Source organism: Bombina bombina, chromosome 3 (assembly GCF_027579735.1).
Source record: "Bombina bombina isolate aBomBom1 chromosome 3, aBomBom1.pri, whole genome shotgun sequence".
In the NCBI taxonomy this organism is placed as follows: Eukaryota; Metazoa; Chordata; class Amphibia; order Anura; family Bombinatoridae; genus Bombina; species Bombina bombina.
This window is the reverse complement of record NC_069501.1, coordinates 1,237,102,710-1,237,130,238: the sequence shown is the minus strand read 5'-3', so window position 1 is coordinate 1,237,130,238 and position 27,529 is coordinate 1,237,102,710. Positions and strand designations below refer to the sequence as shown.

Genomic DNA, 27,529 nt, shown 5'->3' with positions numbered 1-27,529 from the left:
ACCCTTGTCATTCCATAGAAAGCAGCTATAATCTGATGTAATCTCAATTTCAGAATATGCTACTGTACCTGGGGAACATATCTGGTAAATATCTGGTTGATATGTATCATAGTTTTGTTGCTTCAACACTTTTAATTTTACATCCCATTAAAGTCTATGGGCATTCCATTTTGTCATTCACCCTTGTCATTCCTTTTGGTACATCCCATAATAAACCTTCTGCAATTATTTAACCTGTTACATGACAAAATGTGCACATTTACACAATTGCAATAACACGTCAGGGTTGTAGTAATGTGTTTATTTTAGTGCGCAGTAGTAATATAGTGACGTCACCCAGCGAATAGAAACGTATGACATCATTACACCAACTGTCACTTTCCCAGTACGAGTACCTTCGTTTCCCAGCAACATTTGCGCTCAGAATATCAGTTTCCGATTGGATAACTCAGCTGGAACCGGAAGTAGCTTCGCTCGTTGCCTAGAAACTGGAAAGAAGCCTCTGTGTGGCGGCTGGTGAGCGGGCGATATGAGATTTGGGAAAGAATAGAGGGTAGAACATGAAAACCCGAAAGGATAAAAACATGAGACCGAGAAGCAAACGGAGAAAAGGTACCGGGTGTCACCGGCGTATTGTGATTTAGGAGTGGCAATAGAACAGACTTAGTTTACTTTTTTTTTAAATGATGGTATAGGCCATGTAAAATGATTTAACTGGACAAAATACGGCATGGGGAGTTTATTCTGAGATGTGAACATTATTGTAGTGTTTGTGGTAGGGGGCGTTTGTAGACCTTCCTCAGACAGCAGCATTATTGGATCTTTGCATATACACAGTAACAAATACCGATACATTGTTACAAACATAACATTATTTGTATTGTGTAATTATTAGTTTTTATAAATACAAACTAACAATCTTACTGCAAAGTTCCATGATAGGAGCTAATAGGATACTTTACTGCTGCTGATTTGCAGATGCATTTCACTGTTGCTAATAATGTACATAGGTACAAATAAATATTAGTTCATTACATTACTATTGCTAAGGTGACTTTCCTTATTATATCTGTATGTTCCTGGTGCTAGTGCAAATGGTGATTATTGGACTTTTTTTTTTATCCCCTTAGATGGCAGAGATGCTGATTAAGAAAGCATTACACAGCCTTCGGTGTAATAGTTTATTGCTAGTGTAAAATATAAATTCTATAATATATGATCCCATAGCTGTTTTTTTTCCATCCCTGAACATTTATAACACATTTATATTCTAAAACAGATTATTTTAAATGTTAAAGCAATGTTGAGCTGTAGTTTGTAAGTCATTGTGTTGGTTATTGTGGTGCATACTGAGTTCAAATCTTTATATTCATAGAACTATTTTTGGTAAAAATTGTGGCCCTGCTTTTTTGTCTTGCCACTAGCTAATTAATCAGTGTTAAATTGTGACAGTGGAACATAATACGTCAGGATCTGACATTAATACATTGTCTTTTGCATGCTAATGCTTGGATGTATTATATTTGTTGTTAGTATACCACTTCTATAATTCCTTTTTTTGCACAACTAAACAGTGACTGCTGAACCTTATTCATCTATGGAGCTCTTTGCATAATAAAATGTGGTTCTTACTTTTTATATTTGCATGTAGCTTGCAAACGTGAGAAATTATTGTAAATTGCACTGCATACGGCTATAATATTTGAAGAACATATGCTATTTTATACAAGTCATGGTGTTGCATAGGAACTAAAACGTTTTTTTAGTTATGAATCGTGTGTTTTGTTGCAGTGAACATATATGTATAGCACTATATTAATTTTATGTTGCAAAGCATTGACTGTTGGTTTGGGAAGTTTATAGATTAATAGCTATATGTAGCTGTTCATTGGTAGAGCAGTAAACATACAGCTATTCTGCCATGGATATACAATAACACTACTATACATGTTGCAAAAGGTTTACTAAAGCCATTTAAATTGTTTTTGAAACTAACCTGGAACACCCACCCATAGGAACACATTGCTCACTCTCTGATAAGGACCGCTACATGCACAACAATAAAGAAATAAAAGTAAAGGAGCATTTTTTATTTGTCTCTTTTAGATGCAACAGAGAACAAAATGACTTTATAGTCCATTTGATAACATATGATACAGCCAGTGTTTTTCTAGCTCTACATTACTCTAGGCAATGTTTGAAAAAGTCTGGTTATAAAGGTAGCATTTCACTTGGATAGCTCTGGCTAATAATAGTGTGTTTATATAATATCATCCTACAGATAACAACTGCTTCTGTGCATTGCAATAGTTTATTAGCTGCTTATGTCCCTGCTCTCTTTCTTTTTGCAGGAGCAACAGACATCCCCCCATCGACAAGTCTTCCCCCATTAGTAGAAGGTCAGCTTCGTTGCTTCCTCCAGGTGACAGTCAGTAAAATCCTCTGGACTATCCCCAAGCCCCCCACCTCTGTACTTGTGCGACTCAGATGGTGGGGGGAAACAACAGATGGCACTGTCTTCCGACCCAGAGACACTTCCCAGACAGAACAAAAAGGTGTGAAGACAACGACTCGCTATGCTGTCCGCTGTGGACCCAAGCAGTTTACATCTTATTTGACGGGTATATGTATATATATATTAATTTTTATTATTTTTTTCCAAAAATCATCAGTTGTTTGTATTATTATTTTCAGTGAATCATGAATATTTACTAGAAATGGCAATATTTATTTTAAATACGTTATGGGCTCATGTATGTTAAAAACGATTGTAATGTATTTAAATTATTGCATGATTTGTATATATCTAACACACACACAGTTATTTATTTTTGTGGCCCCCGGACTGACACCTTCTTGTTCTGCACAGATATGGGAGCACTTGTATTGGATGTTATGACCAAGCTGGATCACCTTCCTATTGGTCGTGTTCAAATAAATGGGATCCCACAGCTCTCTCCAACTCACCCACTGAGCGGCTTCTTCACAATTGTCTCACCAACATCAGAGAAACTTGGAGAACTACAGGTAAGAATATCCACTGTCCTTAAAAGGACAGTCTAGTCAAAATTAAACTTTAATGATTCAGATAGGGCATGCAATTTTAACCCCTTAAGGACCAGCGACGTACCCTGTATGTCGCTGGTCTTTTTTTGGGACTTGATTGTTTTATAGCGCGGTCTTGCCACCAGCGTTGAGACTGCTCTATTCCACAAAGCCTGCTGGAGGGAGTGCATTAATAGCGTGTTCTTGCTAGACTTGTGCTATTATGTCCTGAAAAAACCCTTAACGACCAGTGACATACAGGGTACATTGTGGTCATTAAGGGGTTAAACAACTTTCCAATTTACTTCTATTATCTAATTTGCTCAATTCTTTAGATATCCTTTGTTGAAGAAATAGCAATGTACATGTGTGAGCCAATCACACAAGGCCTTTATGTGCAGCAACCAATCAGCAGCTACTAAGCATATCTAGATATGCTTTTCAGCAAGTGATATCAAGAGAATGAAGCAAATTAGACAATAGAAGTAAATTAGAAAGTTGTTTAAAATGACATGCTTTTTCTAAATCATGAAAGAAAAAAATTTGGGTTTCATGTCCCTTTAAAGTGATGGTAAATCCTAGCATTTGTAAATGTTAGGATTTACCAGTGGAACAAATAAAGGGGACTTTCAGTTATTAAAGGAATAGTCTAGTCAAAATTAAACTTTTGTGATTCAGTCAGATCAGGCAATTTTAAGCAACTTTCTATTTCACTCATATTATCAATTTTCTTTCGTTCTCTTGGTATCTTTATTTGAAAAGCAAGAATGTAAGCATAGTAGCCGGCCCATTTTTGGTTCAGCACCTGGGTAGCACTTTCTGATTGGTGTCTAAATGTATCCACCAATCAGCAAGCGCTACCCAGGTTGTGAACCAAAAATGGTCTGGCTTGTAAGCTTAGATTTAAATAGAAATACTAAAAGAACGAAGAACAAATTAGAAAGTTGCTTAAAATTGCATGCTTTATCTGAAACATGAAACTTTAATTTAGACTAGACTATTCCTTTAAGTATAAAATATTTCATGCTGAAAGTTCCTTTATTTGTTTGAAATGTTCGCCGCACTGTGCTACATAGTGTCAGTATATTTACGAAAATCTTAGTAGTGCTATCCAAATAATATATCGGTTTATGGCAGGGTTATAAACACAATCTTATATTAATTTTCCTTAAAAATTGAAACCCTAATCAACCATGCATCTACTAGACCATACAATTAATATAAATATCTGAATTCTTTTATTTAGTTAATATCCATAAACATATTGAAGTATATTCGCAATAAAAGGAAATGAAACAAAATTTATATGTGTTAAAACCAACTCTTAAGATATGCTATCCTTCTTACAAAACCCAGAAAAATATACCTTCACAATTCAGCCTTATTTATTTAATACAATGGGACTAAAACCTTTAACATCCAAGCAATACAATTCTAAACTGTGCTCTTTCAACAATAGGATAATATATATATATATATATATATATTCTGCTATTTAACTGCAATTTATCTTAATACAGAATTAACTTACAATATCAGAACTTGCACGGATGATTTACTTAGCAAATCAGATACAGTATATATATATATAGGCTGTGAAATGCTAACTAAAACACACTGTTTCTTTAAATCTATTAAATACAAATTGACTATGCATATAACTTATCTTATAATAAAACTTTTATATACATCACCAAATAACAGCAATCCAGTTCCCAATTTTCGCAACGGATCCAATTTCACACCTCATATAAAATAAGTGTAATTGCAATGGAATAGGAGAAATATGGCCCACTTTGTTTTTGTAGTTTGACTGTGTCCCACGCAAAACAGTTTCAGTCAGTTACCAAACTTTGCAGCCAGTCTCCCTCTTCTTCCTTCTGCATCCACTATATAGTTTAATCATTGGTGTGAAATATGGGTGGCCCTTCGAAACCTTGTCCCTCTATTGGATAACTGGATATCCCATTTCCAACAGCCAAAAATCTTTCTGGCTGTAGTTCTCTCGTGGCAACACCGGGTGGCAGCATACAGTACAACATAGCAATACAATACAGCGTTTCTGAACTTTTTTTTTAAACAACTTAATTATTTTCATAAAGTGGTTATTTAATCAGATTACACTCTCTGCATTAAATATATATAACCCCAATTACAGATGGTTAATATTAGGTTATTTTTTCTGATTATTCTGATACCAAATATGTTATATTATTAACATTTTATTATATTAAGGTAATTTAATACTGCTAGTTATTAGCTTAAAATGCATTATAATTTTATCAGTATTCTGGCATTTCTTTGCAAATAACAGCTTATTTTTATATCTCCAGATTGGTAGTATTTAAAACTCCTGATATTCTGCATTCACCCAGATATAGTATGTGACATTTCTGTGTGTTTCTTCTTGAATACATAAATCCTGTTTATGTAGATCTGAAATAAAAATAAATGTTAATGATCACTTCTCTTCAGGTCCATAAACATCTATTCATGTTCTTAAACACACAGAGGCTAAGATATTCATGCTTTCAAAATATACACATATATATATATATATATATATATATATATATATATATATATATATATATATATATATATATACACACACACACATCTCATGTCCATTAAAACATATACAGTTGTTTTCAAATCATAATGTAAGCCATGTGCCTTCACTGTGTGCTGTATGTTCAGAGTCACACCTTAGCATTTGTCTGTGTTTTCTCTGTGTTATCTTAATCATCACATCTGGTATTTCCCAGGGTTAGTACTCGCACAGCATGAGCCACTCAAATAAATCTGTGCTAATTACCCGTCCCTTTTGAAAAATGCCTGTATTTTTCACATCTCCTCAGACGGATCGGCATCTTCCTTGGAGGAAACCAATATATGGGAATGTATCCTGCTCTAAGTATCAGCATGTTGTCATTTAACATTTGTTCCCAGGCAATCATGCAGAGGGTTAAAGAAACTGTGTTATATTTCAGTGTCTTGCTAAATTATACAATTGCATAATTTAGCATATTGAGTGTGTGAGATCTCCCAGAAACAAACCTTTGTCTACAGACCATGTGCACATCCACAGATTTATTAAATAAAGATAAATATACTTCTATATATTATTTAATAATATTTCAAATACCTTGACATAAATCCCCCTTTCTAATTCAAAAATATGTAGGACACATGTATTTGAATTGGATCAAAGTTAGTGGTATTTGGTGAGGATGTTGACCGTACACATCATGGACAGTCTTCTATGTAGATAGTCTGTCAATTTTGAACCTTCATGTTTATCAGTTAGGCATCTTTAAACTACAGTATGTCTTTAGTTCATTTGGGGATATGACACTTCACTCTCCCTCTATGACTTGTAGTTGGGATCTGGGATGACACGCTCGCAATTGATTGATATGGACCCATTTATCTATGAAACTTTCATTTTTGGGGATCCGTATTTTATAGGCCACTGGAGATATTTTGTCAGTAATGACGAATGGACCTTTCCATGAGGGAAGAAATTTCTTCTCCCTAACCTGATCTCTTCCAAAGTTATAAAGATAAACTTTATCATTTATTTCATATTCCTTTTTGGATGTTTTGAGATCATAATAGGTTTCAGTGGCAGTTGCGGCTCTTTCTAAATTCCTTTGAGCAAATGCAAAGGCATATTGCAGGTGCTTTCTTAGGTTTTCCACATATTGATGTGTATTGGCAGCGTTTATTAAGTTTTGGTCTGATGTACGGTATAGCAGATGTTGAGGTAGAACCATTCTTCTACCAGTCATCAGCTCAAAAGGTGACATTTTGGTAGGACTACTTGGACTTGCTCTTAATGCCATTAAGACTAGAGGTTTCTTTTAACCCCTAGTATTTTCCACATTTTGGTCATCACTTCGCTAGTGAAGTGGGTCCCCCGATCTGATTCGATTCTTTGGGGCAAACCAAATCTGGAAAATACATGGTTGATGAGCAATGCTGCACATGTTTCAGCACTATTGTTAGGTGCACTAATGCACTCTATCCATTTAGTGAACAGGCATGTCACTGTTAACATGTACTTGTTACCTCTTGATGACCTTGTTACCGGACCAATAAAATCAATTTGTATATCTGACCATGGCATTACCATCCCCCTTTTCTGCAATGGCGCTCTATGCGTTGGTGCAGTGGGTTGGAACTGTGGGCAGATTAAACACCCTTGACAGTAGGTTTGAACATCTTTCAACATGTGTGGCCAAAAAGCGTAATCACGCAATATTTCATATGTGAGTTTGGCACCACGATGACCAGATGTGGGAGCATCATGGGCATGTTGAAGCATTAGACCCCTGAACTTGGTGGGTACTACCCACTGCTGGATGCCAGTTTTGGAGGTTCTAATTAACAAACCATCCTGTAACTTGAATTGTGATTTAGATTTTATTAAGATTCTAAGATCTTCTTTGCCAATGCAATCATCTTTTGAGATGGGGTTGCTTTCAGGATCTTCTATGTGTTTATAGAAGATGCCTACAATGGGGTCTTCTTTTTGACTAGTGATCAGGTCCTCACTAGGAGAATCCTGACTCCATTGTACCAAATTAGGCTCACTCTGTTGTTTTGCCTGGTTTCTGGTAATGGCTTCTACCTGAATTGCACCCATTAAGTGGTCAATATTAAGGAGTTCTCCAGTTATGGCTCCTTGTTTGGCTAATGAATCCGCAAGGTCATTGCCTTCCTTATCCGGACCTAGAATTCTGGAATGACCCTTGGTCTTTTTCCAGTGTATGGTTAAATCATTGGATACCACCAGATTATCAATCTCGCAGAACAACTTGCCATGCTTGACTGGTTTGTTATTGCTTTTCTGCATGCCATTTCTTTTCCAAGTTGGCAGGTATTCAACAAAACTGTCACGCACATAATTTGAGTCAGTTATGATCACAAATTCATGAATACCATGTTCAATAGCCATTTCAATGGTTTTGAAAACAGCAGTTAGTTCTGCAACTTGACTGGATCTTGGTCCAATGTTGAAACCTATAGATATATTTGGGAATCCATTTGCCCCAGTTATACCAATGCCAGCGACTAATCTGCGCTCATTATCAATAGTGGCATGGTAAGAACAACCATCAACATATACCCAAGGTAATGTTTGACAATGGTCCTCATTGTACATTTTATATGGGGAAAGCAATTGTTCTTCCAGAAAATCATCTTCTGATAATTCTTCCCCAGGATCTCTAGCAGTACAGTCGTGGAGCTCAGCAAGCCCTTGTGCGACTGGATTCTTTTTATTCTGCTTGTAGCGAATTTCTAAGGGCCAGCCTTGTAAGGAAAGAGTCCACGCTGTTATGCGGCTATTAGACAAATTCCCATCTCTTATTCTCTCACTTTGCAAATATAGCAAAGGCTGGTGGGCCGTTTCCACAATAATTTTCTCGCCCTGTATATAGCTGCGGAAATTTTGTAGAGCCCATACAGTAGATGATAGGGCTTTTTCGCAATCGCTAAATTTTATTTCTACTGGGGATAGATTTTTGCTCGCATAAGCAATGGCTTTGTTCAAATTATCATGCTTTTGGTATAACACAGCACTCATGCTTATATCTGTGTAACCTGTCTCTAAGAAGAAAGGTTTGCCACCTTCAGGGTACGCTAAGCAAGGTGCTTGAGTGAGTTTTCTCTTCAGCTCTCTGATGGCTGTCTCTTGAGACTCACTCCAGTGCCATTTCACATCTTTCTTCAGAAGAAGCAGTAGTGGTTTAGCTAATTCCGCATAATTATCAATGAATTTGCGAGAATAATTTGTCATACCCAGGAATGATCTCAATTCCGTTAAGTTAGTTGGGTTTTTAGAATTCACTATAGCTTCCACCTTTTTCTTTTGGGGATTTAATCCTTCAGAGGTAACTTCATGTCCCAAGAAGTTTACACGAGTGCGGCACCATTGAGCTTTTTGTTGGGATAATTTGACACCTGCCCTTTTAAGTTGGCTGAGGATGTGTTTAAGCTCTGTGATGTGTTTTTCAAAGTCTGTGCTTTTGATTAAAACATCATCAACATAAGATAAGGTCCCCCTTTCCAGTGCGTCAGGCATAGCCTTATGCATGAATACAGCAAATTCATGTCCAGAATTTATGTATCCAAATGGAAGTCTCTGGAATGCATATTGGACCTTTTGGAAGGAGAATGCTAGCTTATATTGGTCCTCATGTACCTTTATGGTCCAATATCCCTGTGCACAATCAATGGCAGTGAATATTTTGGGTCCTTGCATTTGTGCTAGGCACTGGTCAATGTATGGTACAGGCCAGCCAGACATGTATACTCGTTTGTTTAGCTATCTTAAGTCAGCACACAAACGCCATTGTCCATTGGGCTTAAGGACACCTAGAATAGGATTATTATAAGAGCTGTGCACCTGTCTGATAATACCTCTTTCTTCCAAATTCCTTATGATCTCTGCAAGAGAATCATATGAGGCTAAGGGAAGTCTGTATTGTTTGACAAATACAGGTGGCGCATTAGGGTCTGTTTGTATCCTTGCAATGTGCAAGTCTGTAGTACCACAGTCATAAGAATCCTTAGCAAAAATATCCTTGTATTCCATTAGGAGTTCTCGCAGCTGTTGGCGTTCGTCATCACTGGAACAGCTATTAGCTAAGGATATTTGCTCTTTGACTATTTGCTGAAATCCTGGAAAGATTTCAGGCTGTCCTATTTCATAGGCTTCTTCCAGTCTAGAGGTGAGATCCCCTTGATTATAATTTACATTGCTCCCATGACTCTGGGTATTGGGGTAATCGTGCTGTTTGATTGGCTGATCAAACACTAGAGAGGCTTCTTCAATTTTACAGATGCCTTCCTCTGAGCTGAAGGGATAAATGGACTGAACATTAAATAGACCCTCTGGCATAGATGCAAAGGATTGTTCTATTAATTGTTCTTCAGTTAGGTATTCTTCAGGTATTAGCCCAATTACATTATTCTGGAATCCAAAAGTGTAATAACTTGATTCCAGTGCATATCCTATGGTAGTTCCCTTGGATAATGTTATATCCTGTGGGGTCATGTTATGCACAATAATATGTATTGGAACAGTTCCAATATTCACCATAGGAGTGTAGGTTACTGTGACACCCAGATTTTGTATTCTATGGGAGAGGCAAATCAGTGTTTCAGAAGTTTTTAATTTCTGCCCTCTCTTTACCTGTAAGGGTAAAAGAAATTTATCAGCCCCAGCAGGAATTATAACATCGCTAGATACCTGCATATTCACAGCATATGGCAATTGCTGATTTGATTTCAGGGCTGCATTTTCATCCTGAAATTCTTCAGGGTCCCCCTTTAACCTGCTCCAGAGGCAAGAATTAATCAAATCTATTTGCATGGCATATCTATGTAAGATATCATTGCCAATGTATATTTGATTATGGGGAGTATTTAAAACTAAAAACAGGTGCTTCACTGACTTATTACCAATAGAGATAGATAATAAGCACTTAGCTGTGATGTTATAGCTTTCAGACCTGTCATCCAGGCCGTTGACACTGTGGTCTTGGGGAGAAAGATATTTAATCACTTTAGGTTCAGCTATTTGCGTTAATAAACCTTCGCTTATATAGCTAGCTTCCTGTTTTAAGTTTATTTTAGCATACTCGGTTTTACCAAGGTCATGCACTTGTATAGGGATAAATAAATCCTCTTTAACTCTCTCAATCCCTGTGAGGTATTGAGTGTGGCCTCCCCCCTTAGGGATTTTATGATCCCCCTTGTGGAGTGATATGATACATCGCCATCTAGGGAAATATTCGCTATCTTTCCAGGCGATATTTTAAAAGTATTACCATCAGAGCCACTAAAAGGAGTCTGATCATCTATTTGTAGAATAGTGATTTCAGGTACAGAGTTATTCCTGAAATGAATCTCCACAGCATCTGGTTTCTCTTCTACCACGTGACAGCTATGTCGGGCGTGAGATATACCAGATTTTTCATAATTGATAGGCCGTTTAACTTGTGACCAAATTACATTATTTATGCAATCCATTATGGTGCTTAATCGTTTCAGGAGATCACTACCAATAATTAAACGATCAGTTGGCAGATCCACTATAATGACAGGGTGTCTTATGACCCTGTTCCCCAATTTAAATTTTAACCATGCAGTACCGTAAACTTTTAGGGAGTCACCCCCAACACCTATTAGAGAACCGTCAAATTCTCTTATTTTAGGTTTGTGGGGTGTTAGCTCATTTAGCTGTGTGTAGTACCTGTGGGATAAGATAGTTGCCTGTGACCCAGTGTCAATTAATCCCCTGATAGGGTTGGAGACTGAATCTTGCAGCTCAACTAATACATAATATCTTCCTGCAGTTTCTACCATTTCACACATAAAATTGGCATTCTCACACATCTGTGGGCTTCGCCACGTGTTACCTGGATTCGCCGTGTCATTCGATGCAGAGGAACCTTCATACCTACCTGTTTCCTCTATGACAGGGTCGGTTGGATTCTTTTGTACTGCATCTGTGGAGATAAGGTTAGGAGAGAGCTGCAAGGGAAGAGATTTGTTAACTTTTCCCGGATAAGGTTGCTTGTCACCACAGTTAAATTGTCCGTTTTCGGTCTGTGGGGAGAGAACATGATTAGTATCATTGATATTTATTATTACATTTTGTATATTTCTCCCCTCCCCTTCAGGTGATACTGCAGTATTTATGACTGTGCCTGTGGTCCACTGCTGACCACTGGCTGTACCCCTAAAAAAGTATTGTTCGGTTGCTGAGCCGTAGATTTTTGACTCATATTAGCGATTTGTTCGCTCAACCGATTTAACTGGGTAAACAGCATATCTACCTGATTGTACAAGTTACCTCTACCCCTGGGCCTATCTCCTGGTGCCCCATTGTACTGATTCCTGGACCATTGGGTTCCCTCAGAATCGGGGCTGTTATTTCTATTCTGGCGTGGTTGCCCCTGGGGTTCAGCTTGTTCAGCATTAGTATTTTGGGGAGCATTATATACCTGGGGTGTCTGGTTACCCTGAGAATATCTTCGCCGTCTATTGTATCTACCCTTGCGCGGATACCAATTATTTGGTGGGTATTCTCTTTGTGAGTAATTATTCACCTGATTATGTCCCCCACTTTGGTTATAGTCTCCCTGCGCCTCAACCTGTGTAGGGGGAGGGGCGGAATTAAACCTCTGTGGAGATGGCCTGTTTTGACTGGCCACCTCTGCATAAGTTCTGTTTTTAGACTCCAAATTGAGGGGTTTAGGTGACACCCTAGTTTCTGCTACAATTTTGGGTTTTGATTCCTTTTTAACCCCCTGCTCACTGGACTGCTGAATAGAGTATAATTTTGTACTCTCTTTGATCAGCCATTCCAATGAGCAGTCCTCATCAAAATCTCTAGCTAAGTTAATTTTGATGGGTGTAGGCAGGGCTTCAAAAAATAAATTTACAAATTCTGAGCCGTCAAATTTGGGATTATCTTCAGCCATACTGTACGCATTTTTCAATACAGAAAGGAATTCGATTGGACTCTGATTCGCACGACACTTTAAACCATATACCGCTATTTTCGCGGCAGTTTTAGTGCGATATTGCCCGAATTCTTTTCTGCATTGTCGTTTTACCCCATTCCAGGAATGAATATTCATATCCTTTAGTGAAGCAAAGAATTTGTGATGCTTACTGTCAAATACCCAAGGCAGAAATTCAATTTTCAATTTCTCGCTTGTAACATTCATTATAGCTAACGCATTTTCAAAAGCCTGTAAATTATCAATTACAGATGTTGTTCCCTTATTGGAGAATATAGGTACTGCGCGTTGTACGAAGGTGATTATTTTATGGGAATCATAGACTTTATCAGACTTACTCTGGGTTTCTCTGTTAGAGTTTCCCTCCCCCGCGTCAGCTGCGCTACAGCAATCCTCTGGATTTGCATCATGAGGTGACTGCCTATTTGGGAAATCTACTTCTGACCCGTTAGGGGTCATTTGTCTATGTTGTTATATATATTTTTGTACCTCGTCCCTGACGCGTCCGCTAAAGGAATTAGCATTATCTGCATTATTCTCACTGCTAATATAGGGGTTCTCATTATGGCGATATGACCTTTTTAAATCGCTTAATTCTCTCTGGCTTTGCGCAAGCTGTTTATTTAAATCTTGTATCTGCGCGATTAAGTCCATATTATGCTTATCTAAGGCGGCTAGGTTTTGGGCAAATTCATCCATTTTATTTTTAGCTATTTTTAAACCCTCTTCGCATCTGCGCGAGAAACGAATACTATTTTCTAGCTCCTGGATTTGCAATCGTTTGTCGGTGACACAAAACGACATTTCGTCAATTATGCATATTAAAATGGGCCAGGATTTTAGTATTAGTTCGTCTCGCTTTTTGGGAGCTTTGCATTGATTAATCATTAATAATTCCTGGAAGAATTCATTCTCTTCATTCCACATATTATTATTAACGGTAATATTTTTAGCCCTAGTTTCAAGCGTATCCATAAAATCATTTAATTCACCCGCAATATTAAACTTCCCTTTAAGGTAACTTAAGATATCTTTCTTAAGGACCTGACCTTTAGTAATAGGTATGGTTATGGGACCAATTTCATTGCTATGTATAGAATTAAATGAGTCACTTCTGGCTACAGACATTATTATATTGGTTTAGTACTTAGTTAAACTAAAACGCTAATACAATTTTTGCCAATAAAAAGAGAGAAGGAAAAATTTTATATTTCAAAAAAAAAAAAAAATATTATTAATTTTGAAATATGAAAAATTAATATTCCGAAATATGAAAAATTAATATTTTTGATTAACTTTGAAAATATGAAAAATCAATATTTTTGATTAATTTTGAAATATGAAAAATTAATATTTTTATTAATTTTTCAAAATTAATCTTTAATAATATTTCAAGATATTAATGTCAATCTCGAAATATGAAAATTAATATTTCAACCTTTCAAAAAAAATTATATCTTCAAAATATTAATATCGAAATATGAATTATTTTTTTTTTTTTTCTCTTTTTATAATAATTTCTATTTACTTACAAATATATTATATCAATTATGATGGAATATTAATAAATCTCAGCGGTGCCTCCAATTATTATGTCAGTATATTTATGAAAATCTTAGTAGTGCTATCCAAATAATATATCGGTTTATGGCAGGGTTATAAACACAATCTTATATTAATTTTCCTTAAAAATTGAAACCCTAATCAACCATGCATCTACTAGACCATACAATTAATATAAATATCTGAATTCTTTTATTTAGTTAATATCCATAAACATATTGAAGTATATTCGCAATAAAAGGAAATGAAACAAAATTTATATGTGTTAAAACCAACTCTTAAGATATGCTATCCTTCTTACAAAACCCAGAAAAATATACCTTCACAATTCAGCCTTATTTATTTAATACAATGGGACTAAAACCTTTAACATCTAAGCAATACAATTCTAAACTGTGCTCTTTCAACAATAGGATAATATATATATATATATATATATTCTGCTATTTAACTGCAATTTATCTTAATACAGAATTAACTTACAATATCAGAACTTGCACAGATGATTTACTTAGCAAATCAGATACAGATTTAAACGATATATATATATATATATATATATATATATATATATATATATATATATATATATATATATATATATATATATATATATATATATATATATATATATATATATATATATATATATATATATAGGCTGTGAAATGCTAACTAAAACACACTGTTTCTTTAAATCTATTAAATACAAATTGACTATGCATATAACTTATCTTATAATAAAACTTTTATATACATCACCAAATAACAGCAATCCAGTTCCCAATTTTCGCAACGGATCCAATTTCACACCTCCATATAAAATAAGTGTAATTGCAATGGAATAGGAGAAATATGGCCCACTTTGTTTTTGTAGTTTGACTGTGTCCCACGCAAAACAGTTTCAGTCAGTTACCAAACTTTGCAGCCAGTCTCCCTCTTCTTCCTTCTGCATCCACTATATAGTTTAATCATTGGTGTGAAATATGGGTGGCCCTTCGAAACCTTGTCCCTCTATTGGATAACTGGATATCCCATTTCCAACAGCCAAAAATCTTTCTGGCTGTAGTTCTCTCGTGGCAACACCGGGTGGCAGCATACAGTACAACATAGCAATACAATACAGCGTTTCTGAACTTTTTTTTTTTTTAAACAGCTTAATTATTTTCATAAAGTGGTTATTTAATCAGATTACACTCTCTGCATTAACTATATATAACCCCAATTACAGATGGTTAATATTAGGTTATTTTTTCTGATTATTCTGATACCAAATATGTTATATTATTAACATTTTATTATATTAAGGTAATTTAATACTGCTAGTTATTAGCTTAAAATGCATTATAATTTTATCAGTATTCTGGCATTTCTTTGCAAATAACAGCTTATTTTTATATCTCCAGATTGGTAGTATTTAAAACTCCTGATATTCTGAATTCACCCAGATATAGTATGTGACATTTCTGTGTGTTTCTTCTTGAATACATAAATCCTGTTTATGTAGATCTGAAATAAAAATAAATGTTAATGATCACTTCTCTTCAGGTCCATAAACATCTATTCATGTTCTTAAACACACAGAGGCTAAGATATTCATGCTTTCAAAATATACATATATATATATATATATATATATATATATATATATATATATATATACACACACACATCTCATGTCCATTAAAACATATACAGTTGTTTTGAAATCATAATGTAAGCCATGTGCCTTCACTGTGTGCTGTATGTTCAGAGTCACACCTTAGCATTTGTCTGTGTTTTCTCTGTGTTATCTTAATCATCACATCTGGTATTTCCCAGGGTTAGTACTCGCACAGCATGAGCCACTCAAATAAATCTGTGCTAATTACCCGTCCCTTTTGAAAAATGCCTGTATTTTTCACATCTCCTCAGACGGTTCGGCATCTTCCTTGGAGGAAACCAATATATGGGAATGTATCCTGCTCTAAGTATCAGCATGTTGTCATTTAACATTTGTTCCCAGGCAATCATGCAGAGGGTTAAAGAAACTGTGTTATATTTCAGTGTCTTGCTAAATTATACAATTGCATAATTTAGCATATTGAGTGTGTGAGATCTCCCAGAAACAAACCTTTGTCTACAGACCATGTGCACATCCACAGATTTATTAAATAAAGATAAATATACTTCTATATATTATTTAATAATATTTCAAATACCTTGACAATAGGCAGCCCATGGCAGAACACTATTTTGCTGGGAAGTGACGTTTCCACCTCTTAGGCAATAGCATTGCAGGCAATCTGGCTTAGCGCCAGCTGGCCCCCACAGCTATTGTCCTGTGCATGTTAATGTGTAAAGGAGTAACTGGCGTCTTTCATAAATCTGAGGTCTCTTGCCCTGGGCATGTTAATGTGTAAAGGAGTAGCTGGTGAATTGCATAAATCTGAGGTCTCTTGCCCTGGGCATGTTAATGTGTAAAGGAGTAGCTGGTGAATTGCATAAATCTGAGGTCTCTTGCCCTGGGCATGTTAATGTGTAAAGGAGTAGCTGGTGAATTGCATAAATCTGAGGTCTCTTGCCCTGGGCATGTTTATGTGTAAAGGAGTAGCTGGTGAATTGCATAAATCTGAGGTCTCTTGCCCTGGGCATGTTAATGTGTAAAGAAGTAGCTGGTGAATTGCATAAATCTGAGGTCTCTTGCCCTGGGCATGTTAATGTGTAAAGAAGTAGCTGGTGAATTGCATAAATCTGAGGTCTCTTGCCCTGGGCATGTTAATGTGTAAAGGAGTAGCTGGTGAATTGTATAAATCTGAGGTCTCTTGCTCTGGACATGTTAATGTGTAAAGGAGTAGCTGGTGAATTGTATAAATCTGACTTGCCCTGGGCATGTTAATGTGTAAAGGGGTAGCTGGTGACTTGCATAAATCTGAGGTCTCTTGCTCTGGGCATGTTAATGTGTAAAGAAGTAGCTGGTGAATTGCATAAATCTGAGGTCTCTTGCTCTGGGCATGTTAATGTGTAAAGGGGTAGCTGGTGAATTGCATAAATCTGAGGTCTCTTGCTCTGGACATGTTAATGTGTAAAGGGGTAGCTGGTGAATTGCATAAATCTGAGGTCTCTTGCTCTGGACATGTTAATGTGTAAAGGGGTAGCTGGTGAATTGCATAAATCTGAGGTCTCTTGCTTTGGACATGTTAATGTGTAAAGGGGTAGCTGGTGAATTGCATAAATCTGAGGTCTCTTGCTCTGGACATGTTAATGTGTAAAGGGGTAGCTGGTGAATTGCATAAATCTGAGGTCTCTTGCTCTGGACATGTTAATGTGTAAAGGGGTAGCTGGTGAATTGCATAAATCTGAGGTCTCTTGCTCTGGACATGTTAATGTGTAAAGGGGTAGCTGGTGAATTGTATAAATCTGAGGTCTCTTGCTCTGGGCATGTTAATGTGTAAAGGAGTAGCTGGTGAATTGCAAAAATCTGAGGTCTCTTGCTCTGGGCATGTTAATGTGTAAAGGGGTAGCTGGTGAATTGCATAAATCTGAGGTCTCTTGCTCTGGACATGTTAATGTGTAAAGGGGTAGCTGGTGAATTGCATAAATCTGAGGTCTCTTGCTCTGGACATGTTAATGTGTAAAGGGGTAGCTGGTGAATTGTATAAATCTGAGGTCTCTTGCTCTGGACATGTTAATGTGTAAAGGGGTAGCTGGTGAATTGCATAAATCTGAGGTCTCTTGCTCTGGACATGTTAATGTGTAAAGGGGTAGCTGGTGAATTGTATAAATCTGAGGTCTCTTGCCCTGGGCATGTTAATGTGTAAAGGGGTAGCTGGTGAATTGTATAAATCTGAGGTCTCTTGCTCTGGGCATGTTAATGTGTAAAGGGGTAGCTGGTGAATTGTATAAATCTGAGGTCTCTTGCCCTGGGCATGTTAATGTGTAAAGGAGTAGCTGGTGAATTGCATAAATCTGAGGTCTCTTGCTCTGGACATGTTAATGTGTAAAGGGGTAGCTGGTGAATTGCATAAATCTGAGGTCTCTTGCTCTGGACATGTTAATGTGTAAAGGGGTAGCTGGTGAATTGTATAAATCTGAGGTCTCTTGCTCTGGACATGTTAATGTGTAAAGGGGTAGCTGGTGAATTGTATAAATCTGAGGTCTCTTGCCCTTGGCATGTTAATGTGTAAAGGGGTAGCTGGTGAATTGTATAAATCTGAGGTCTCTTGCTCTGGGCATGTTTATGTGTAAAGGGGTAGCTGGTGAATTGTATAAATCTGAGGTCTCTTGCTCTGGGCATGTTAATGTGTAAAGGGGTAGCTGGTGAATTGCATAAATCTGAGGTCTCTTGCTCTGGGCATGTTAATGTGTAAAGGGGTAGCTGGTGAATTGCATAAATCTGAGGTCTCTTGCCCTGGGCATGTTTATGTGTAAAGGGGTAGCTGGTGACTTGTATAAATCTGAGGTCTCTTGCCCTGGGCATGGTAATGTGTAAAGGGGTAGCTGGTGAATTGCATAAATCTGACTTGCCCTGGGCATGTTAATGTGTAAAGGGGTAGCTGGTGAATTGTATAAATCTGAGGTCTCTTGCTCTGGGCATGTTAATGTGTAAAGGGGTAGCTGGTGAATTGTATAAATCTGAGGTTTCTTGCTCTGGGCATGTTAATGTGTATAGGGGTAGCTGGCGACTTGTACCTGGTCTGGGTACTTGTATATTGCCCAAGGTCTCATGTTCTTGGCATGTTGCTGCTTAAAAGGGAGGCTGTGGACATTTATTTGATTTAATGCTTATTAACTAATGACCAATGTGTAACCCCTAACACTTATTGACACCTGTACTTACTGGGCTTATTGGCTTCTGACTAAGAGTATCAGACTGCTTTTTTATTAATTGATCTGTAAATTGCCAGGATAGTTTTTGCGATTTCTTTTTTTTTCTCTTCAAGAGTTCTAGTATAAGGTTTGTTTGTTTTTTAGAAACTACCAGATTGACAAATTTGGAGAGTCATGGATAAATACAGTACTGTGCCACCATTATATTTGTTTTTTTAGCAATGGTTTAATGACCATATATCATTATTTCTCAGTCTCTTTATTAGAATACAACCAGGAAATACAGGATATTTTTATGCAGTATTAAAAAACAGAAAAAAATCAGAATAAAACGCTTCTATAGGCTAAAGTAGCAAGTATTTAGTGTGATTTCCCCTTACACTTGAGCAATAGCAGGAACCTGGCTCTCATAAACCTAAATGGAATTGAATCCTAATTAAAGGGACAGTCAACACCATCATTTGTATTGTTTAAAAAGATAGATAATCCCTTTATTACCCATTCCCCAGTTTTTCATAACCAATACGGTTATAATAATACACTTTTTACCTCTGTGATTACCTTGTATCTAAGCCTTTGCAAACTGCTCCCTTATTTTAGTTCTTTTGATAGACTTGCATTTTAGCCAATCAATGCTTACTCCTAGGTATCTTCACGTGCGTGAGCTCAATGTTATCTATATGAAACGCATGAACTAACGCCCTCTAGTGGTGAAAAACCATCAAAATCCATTCAGATTAGAGGCGGCCTTCAAGAAATTAGCATATAAGCCTATCTAGGTTAAGCTTTCAACTAAGAATACCAAGAGAACAACGCAAAAATTGGTGATAAAAGTAAATTGGAAAGTTGTTTAAAATTACATGCCCTATTTAAATCATGAAAGTTAATTTTGTACTTGACTGTCCCTTTTAATGTCATTGCTAACACCTGTATTTGTCCTGCTAGTTCATGTCAAAATGACTGCTGTGAGAAAGGTCTATTACACCAGGTTTGTGCAAGACATTCTTGAGTATTACATACACATGCGGTATGAGTTGAATTAATTGGAAGCTTGCTAATAAGACTAATGTCCAATCACATCATTCCATTGAAAAAGACATCTATAAAATCATACTTTGCGTTAGCGAGACCACTCTCAAAGGGAAATCTGCAAACAAACTGGATACTCCTAGATATGGTATTCAAGCTGTTATAAAGAAATCTGAAGAATCAGAAGAGGTAAAGGACAAAAAAAATAATAAAAGGAATGGAAGGCCAAGAAAACTTTCAAAATCTGATGAGAAGTTTCTCAGAGTTTCTTCTTTGAGAGACCGGAAGACGTCCAACAAGGACCTGGCTCAACATCTGGCAGCTTCATCGGGATGCCAAGTTGATCCTTCTACAGTAAGAAGAAGCTCGATCAGGAATGGTCTTTGTGTAAGGGTAGCAGCCAAGAAGAAACCACTTTTTCAGAAGGGGAACGGGGTGAAAAGGCTAAGCTATGCTAAAGCTCACAAAGATTGGGATGAAGATCATTGGGAAAGAGTATTATGGAGTGATAAATCCCAGTTTGAAATTTTTGTGTCCAATTGTCGACAGTATGTGAGAAGAAGAGTTAGAGAGAGATGGAAGAATGAGTGCTTGAGGCCTTCAGTGAAACATGGTGGAGGGTCTGTCCTGGTTTGGGGCTGCATTTCTGCCAGTGGTATTGGCGATATTGTCCGAATTGATGGGATCGTGAATGCTGTAAAGTACAGACAGGTTTTAATTCATCCTGCCATTCCTTCTGGAAAGCGCCTGGTTGTGAATGGTTTTATTTTTCAGCATGATAAGGATCACAAGCACACTGCTAATGCAGTGAAATCATATTTGGAGAGAAAAACAGCTGATAAAACACTGACAGTCATGGACTGACCTCCACAGAGTCCAGACCTGAATATTATAGAGACAGTATGGGATCACCTGGACAGAGACAGAAATAAGACAACCTAAATCTAAAGAAGAACTCTGGGAAGTGCTGAAAGAAGCCTGGTATAATATACCAGAAGATTACTTCAGGATATTCTCCCCAAAAGAGTTCAAGATGTGCTTAGAGCCAAGGGAGGTCACACTAAATACTGACTTTTGCCTGAAGAAAAAATCCAAAGATGTGGCAGCACAACAAAATTTATTATGAACACACAGGTGAACAGCAGAGCAACGTTTCGGGAGTTATCTGTTTTTTGGTTTTGCCTGAAGAAGCCATTTTGTTCTGAAAATTACATATTTCCTGTATTTTCTGTTTGTATCTTAATAAGATAATAAAGAGACCGAAAAATAATATGGATGGTCATTAAAATGTCCTAAAACAACAAATCTAACGGTGGCCTAAGACTTTGGCACAGTATTGTGTATATAATATTTTGTCAGGTTTCGCCCCTGCGACTGCAGGTTCACACAAGAGAACACTGCAGTCCGTATCATCAGACCGCTGCTTCCCTAACCTTTCGCCACCTCTTAGGTTGTGAATTTCATTCTCCTCGGTCTCGTCCAATCGGGGAGATTGACAGCTCCTGCCCGCGCACAGCCAATCAAGCGTGGGCAGGAGCTGTCAATCTCCCCGGGATTGCACACGAGCGCAAAAAAACACTTGTGTGCAATGATGAATTCCCACAGGGGAATTCAGCCCGCCAGAGGCGAGCTATGGAGGACAGGGGCGCGTATGTGCGTCCCTGTCCACCGCTGCTTTAAGAATCGACCCCTATATGGCAGCAGTTTTGAATGAATGTTAACCATTTGCAAAAGCACTAGATGGCAGCACTATTTCCTGCCATGTAGTGCTCCCGACATATTGTGCAAGACAATATGTACCTTTTGGTCATGGCTTGAAATAGGTTGTTTTATAGTGTTGTGAGAGGTAATGACACTGCACCATTTAGTTTTGTGCATGGGAGTTAAAAGTACTTTATACAGCGTGGCTACATTTAAAGGGACAGTGAAGTCATAATTAGACATTCATGATTTAGACAGAGCAGACCTTTTTAAACAACTTTCCAATTTACTTCTATTATTTAATTTGCTTCCTTCTCTTGTTATCCTTTGCTGAAAGGTTTATCTAGGAAAGCTCAGGGGCAGCAAAGCACCTAGGTTCTAGCTGCTGATTGGTGGCTGCATATATATACCGATTGTCATTTGCTCACCCATGTGTTCAGCTAGAAACCAGTAGTGCATTGCTGCTCCTTCAACAAATGATGCCAAGAGAATGAAGGACATTTGATAATAGAAGTAAACTGGAAAGTTGTTTAACACTGTATGTTCTACCTAAATCATTAAGGAAACATTTAGGGTTTCATGTCCCTTTAAGGCTTTGCACACGATTTATTTAAAGGGAGTAAGGAGAATAAATAGGCATTTTGGGTGCATTAGAAATTATTACTTTGCTGGTTTTTGGGTTCATAAAAAGATGCAGACTTTTTTTTTTTTTTAGTTTTTAAGTTACAAGCTTATTTATTTATTTGTTTGCTTATTTATGAGGGGAAAAGTGTTCTTCACAAGCCTGTGGTGACGCATCAACTGACTGACAATGAAGGCTCCAGCTGCTGCCACCCACATATCATTCCTGCTTGAAGTGTTTATCTCAGGAAATGTAGATATGGCAGTATTGCACATTACCAGCGTTTATATTGACCATTTTCTCACTGTATCCAGAGAAGTTAACACATAACCTGCAACATTCTAAACCATGATTACTTAATTAGTACAGGGTCTCATTTATATCTGTCTCTAATTGGCAAAGTGGATAAGCAAAATAGCTCTTTGTTGATATATACTATGCAAATAAAACATAAGTACTGTAATGTTCCTTTAAAAGATATAAAACTTTTTTTTTAACATGATAATGCATCTTTAAGTCTGATATTTTCTCCTGTTTTTGATGTAATTTTCTGGTCCTTTTTGCAGGTATTTGTGGCACTGGAACCCTTGTCAGAGACCTATGACACTAGCAGCAGCTCTGTAGTTAATACAGACATTAGTTTGGATGGTGGAGTGTCACAGACAGTAAAACTCACTGTCCCCTCAGCTGGCTTCAAAGAGTCTGAGAGCGACAGCAGAGTCACTACACCCAGGTAACCGCTGCACTTCACCGGTTCCTTGCTTCATGGTAGGGCCCACATCAGGGCAGCCAATAGCGTTAAACACACAGGATTAGTTACAAATTAGAGTCGTTTTTCACAAAACTAGCTATGACTGGCTTCTTTCTAACTTCTTCTTTCTCCACCCAAGGTTATTATTTTGGTACCAATATAGTTTTTTTAAATAAAATATTGTTTGTAAACTTGTAACACTCCTCCTAGAGACTTCCGGTAAATTCCAGAACAAAAATGGAGATAAAACAAAAAAGATAGGGCCAGAGATGTTCTCCACTATACAGGGTCATATAGCTAAAGTTCCCAGGATGGGATTAAAGGATTGTTTGACGTATGCAGAAATGAATCACTGCATTGCAGATTATCTGCATAATCATACATGTTTTAAAAGCTTATCAACTGTAATTTTGTTACCAAACTGTATATTGTTTTGCAACTCAGGGACATACCACTAGAAAAGCCTTTTTAGTCATTTTTACCTTGTATCTTTGCTTTGGCTAATTACAAAGAAATCTAAATGAGCTCCTGCACCTAACAAGCAGTCCAGTCTATCTGTGGCTAGTGGAAAAAGACTACAATTTTCAGATTTATGTTGCAGGAAAACACTATGTATAATTTTATGGGGAATTAAATGAAATGTAATCTCCCTTTAATATAAAAATGCACTACACCTAGAGCCAGAGAGGTATCCCTAAGGCAGATTTGCGGCTGTTTTAATGAGTATGTTGTTCTGTAGGGGCAGAGATCATTTGTATTTTCAAAAGAATGGTGGATCCCAAGACAACCTAAATGTGGAGAAAGGTCTCCTGATAGAGAATATGTCCACCAGAAAACAGGTACCTAATTACAGAACACTGGAGAAAACCTCTGCAGAGCAGCTCAAAGATGCACATAAATCTACCTGCGCGCCTGCTACCAAAGACTTGCTCTCAGGTGAGTGTTTGCTGGAGTATGAATATAATCTCATATCTCTATGCTGCATTACTTTTTTTGTTCTGTGTATTTTGGGCTTTATTGTTTAGATCTGTTTGGTCTTTTAACTCCAGTACACATTTTCTATTTGGTTTTGATCACTTGCTTTTTGTTTGTTTTTTTATTAAAGAAAAAAGTTGCTACATGGATAAATATACAACATACAGTCCGGGATTGGATGTCTGTTAGATCCACAGTCCATTGCCAATACCGCCAGCAACACACGTGTTACTAAATTGATTTAAAAATTATACTCATTTTATTTAAACAGCAACAATAACCAGTCTCATATTATAGGAACATAAAGAACAGCAGCCTCAGGATTTATGTTTTAAATAAAATATAACTATAAGGATTTTTTTTTATTGATTTTTTTTTTTTTATTATTAAATATCCATTTAGTTCTTTCTTTTTGTTTTTTTTGTGAGGAGCTCTTTATCAATTTTGTTTTCCTTCTACAAATGCTTATGGTACTGAGCATCCATCAAACTAAAGTAAAATAATAAGCACTGGGGGGGGGGGGGACGACTTCCGGGCAGCGGCCATGATCAGTCGTATAACCGCATGCTGCTACAGCCTTTCTCTGAAAATTTGAAATATTCATTCCATAGCAAATCGATCCATACTACATTTTTTGAGAGCTGTTTTAGGATGTAAAAGCCGCAACTATTGTGCCTAGAATCTCAAGAATTGCTGCTGGCATTGGCACCTGGAGCTGTTTCAAAATCTCGGCCTTCACCATAACCCCCGGCAGGGTGCCCTCGGCCCTGTCGTTAAGCAGCACTTTGTGTGCTTTAATGCAACAATTCCACTTAACATGCCTGCTTCATATCTTACGCAAAGGATCAGTTTTGGAGAGTGCTATTAATATTTTGGAGGAGCTGAGACTTCTATTCAGGGACTACCGTGCAGCCTTTGATGACACGTTACACATGGCGTTTAACCCACGAACCATTTCTGGATCCCGACTATTTACCCAACTGGAACCTGTTCCTGTTTCTGCAGTAACTAAAGGTGGTAGCGCTTTGGGGCCCCAGCGCATAATTACTACCCAGGATGAACATGAAAGAAACCAGACACTCACTAACAGGAAGCCCTCAGAGGTAAATCGGTCGACTGCAGATGAGAAGTCAGAGAGGGATATTACATGCAACGTTATTTTACCACAGGACAGCAAACGCAGCATCACAGAGACACAACCAATTCCTTTACCGATGCATGTGATCGGGAACTTTCTGCAGCAGTGATCTCCTGTCTCATATGCCTCCCAAGAGTTACCGTCAAATTCCTATCATCGATCATACTATACCTTGACCATTATGAGATCTGGCATTGGGTGAATTGGCAGATTCAAATGCAATGGCGGTCTGTAACATGGCACTCTGAAGAGATCCGGTAACGTGAAGACATCCCTATACATATGGGTGAACTTCTATTGTAAACCGTACTTGTTTGTGTCAAGCCTACACATAGAGCCCCTTATCCATGTCTAAGTGTACCTTAATGACGGCTAACGACCCTGAAGGATGAGGTTCACTACTTTCCATCTTATTCTTGTAATGTGCTGCTGACTCTAAGATACACAGCCACATTTACTTCTCTACTGTACCTCTACCAGAGGCTCATTGCTTGTTACTATTATCTTTCCTCTGCCCAGAGAGTATGTAACCTAAGGGTTCTCTTTTTATCTTACTCCGTTTTACACATTTTAATGCCATTGAGGATACCAATGTTGTCAGTTTTTATTGTTCAGCAATAGATTTTATTATAGTGTCTATTTAACCCTATAGGTTTTATTGTACTATATGTAATCTCCCCAAATATGCTGTGATGGTTGCCAAACGAGGAATTAGTTAATAAGCTCACTATATAGAGGCAGATAGTTCATATAAAACTATAGTGCTGTTCGCTACTTGGCCAATATTTTCACTGTTGTGCTGTCGGCGGCCGCAATAGCGTGATAGGTACTTGCTTATCCTACTGTGGTCTCTAATATTTGACAAACAATAGATCCTTTAGATGGGGTAGGATATTTGAGGCTTGCTAGTTTACTCTATTTGCTATTTATAACTTGTTCTAGAAGCCTATACTATGGCTTAACTATACAGTTTTAGTTCTCATAAGGTTTCCCAACCAGTTCATGCTGCCACAAGTTGATGTTTTCCTTCCTCACAACACTGTTACTCAGGGACATATTGTATATTACACATTCGGAAGGCACCTAATAAGCTTGATGACCTCGGCTTAGGTTAACACCTAGCATATTCTCCCTCCACGGTTCCTACAGTTTACACGCGTCTCTGCTTATTTTTATTTATCTACCATAGCATGTGTTTCACTGGGTTTTAACATCTGCGAAGTCCCTTTTGTTTCTGTTAAGTCCAAGATCTCACTCTTCTAACAGGTACATAAAAGATATAAACTAGAGTATTTTTCATTAACCTCAATAGCGAGGGGTCCAAAGCGATCAGTTCTAATTTTTCTTTTAGCTTTCTATCGATTTGGACCCATAAGATTATTATGTACATATGTGGCACCTATTTTTAGTAAACTGTGGTTCACCAATCGGGACCCGAAAGTGGCCCCATTCTGTTTCAATTTGCCTACCGTTGCTTCATAACTTACTCGTTAATCGAGGTCCAAGAGTGACCGCATGTGTTTGTAGGTGGGTATACAATTCATTTGGCAAATGTGTGTACACTAAACATGATATCTGTCATATAATGTATAGCTCTCCTAATCTATACTGATTGTTTCTAGCACAATGATATTCACTGTTTGTATGCCATATTCTGAACCTTAATAATAAAAAAATAAAAAAATAAATTAAATTACAGGAAGGGGGCAAAGTAAATTATAAAAAGAACATTGCTATTTTTTTTTAAAAAAAATTACACATTAAACATAGTACAATTTCAAGGTGTTTAATGTCCCTTTAAAATTGTAAAGGCTATGAGGATGAATGTTTTCCTTGCTCCCATGTTTCTTTCATCCTTCTTTATGAATAATATATAGTGCAAAACACATAAAGAATCATTGTAGTTGTACCGTAAAATAAATAAAATGCTATATTACAAAAATAAATTAATAAGCACTGCTTTTTCCAAATAAAGGTTGTAACACCTTTGTCTAGTGTTTTTTCCCTTCCTGATAGTAAATTGTATTCATACAGCTGTGTATGTATTTTTAGCTCTTCTGGACCAAGGAAGCAAACTTAGAGATGCCATGGTTGTTTCTGCGCTGAGATCTGAACCCAGTGTGGATCGTGATGTTGATTCGTTGCTACCTCCCACTCTGAAAAAACAGCCTTACAGTATTGCAGCATCAAGGTGAGGCTATTGCAGGGGAGAGTCAGTAGATAGGTCAGATTTATATCTTTTCATTGTCATTTTTAGGAGTATACTATGCATCATGCAGATGTTTAGTTAGTTTTAATTTAAAAGGAACAAGATCAGTAGCTATATCTTTGTGATCATATTTTCTTTAACTGCA

General features: G+C 37.1%; 1 protein-coding gene across 1 annotated transcript in view; it reads left to right on the top strand.

The window, feature by feature from the left end:
- The first annotated feature begins 483 nt into the window (after nt 1-483).
- C2CD3 (C2 domain containing 3 centriole elongation regulator) overlaps nt 484-27,529 on the top strand; it is a 171,377-nt gene continuing 144,331 nt past the window's right edge. The window contains exons 1-6 of the mRNA XM_053708737.1: nt 484-612; nt 2,352-2,621; nt 2,870-3,027; nt 22,878-23,044; nt 23,802-23,998; nt 27,228-27,366. Coding sequence (XP_053564712.1) covers nt 561-612; nt 2,352-2,621; nt 2,870-3,027; nt 22,878-23,044; nt 23,802-23,998; nt 27,228-27,366 — 983 coding nt within the window. The 5' untranslated portion in view covers nt 484-560. The remainder of the gene's footprint in view (nt 613-2,351; nt 2,622-2,869; nt 3,028-22,877; nt 23,045-23,801; nt 23,999-27,227; nt 27,367-27,529) is intronic.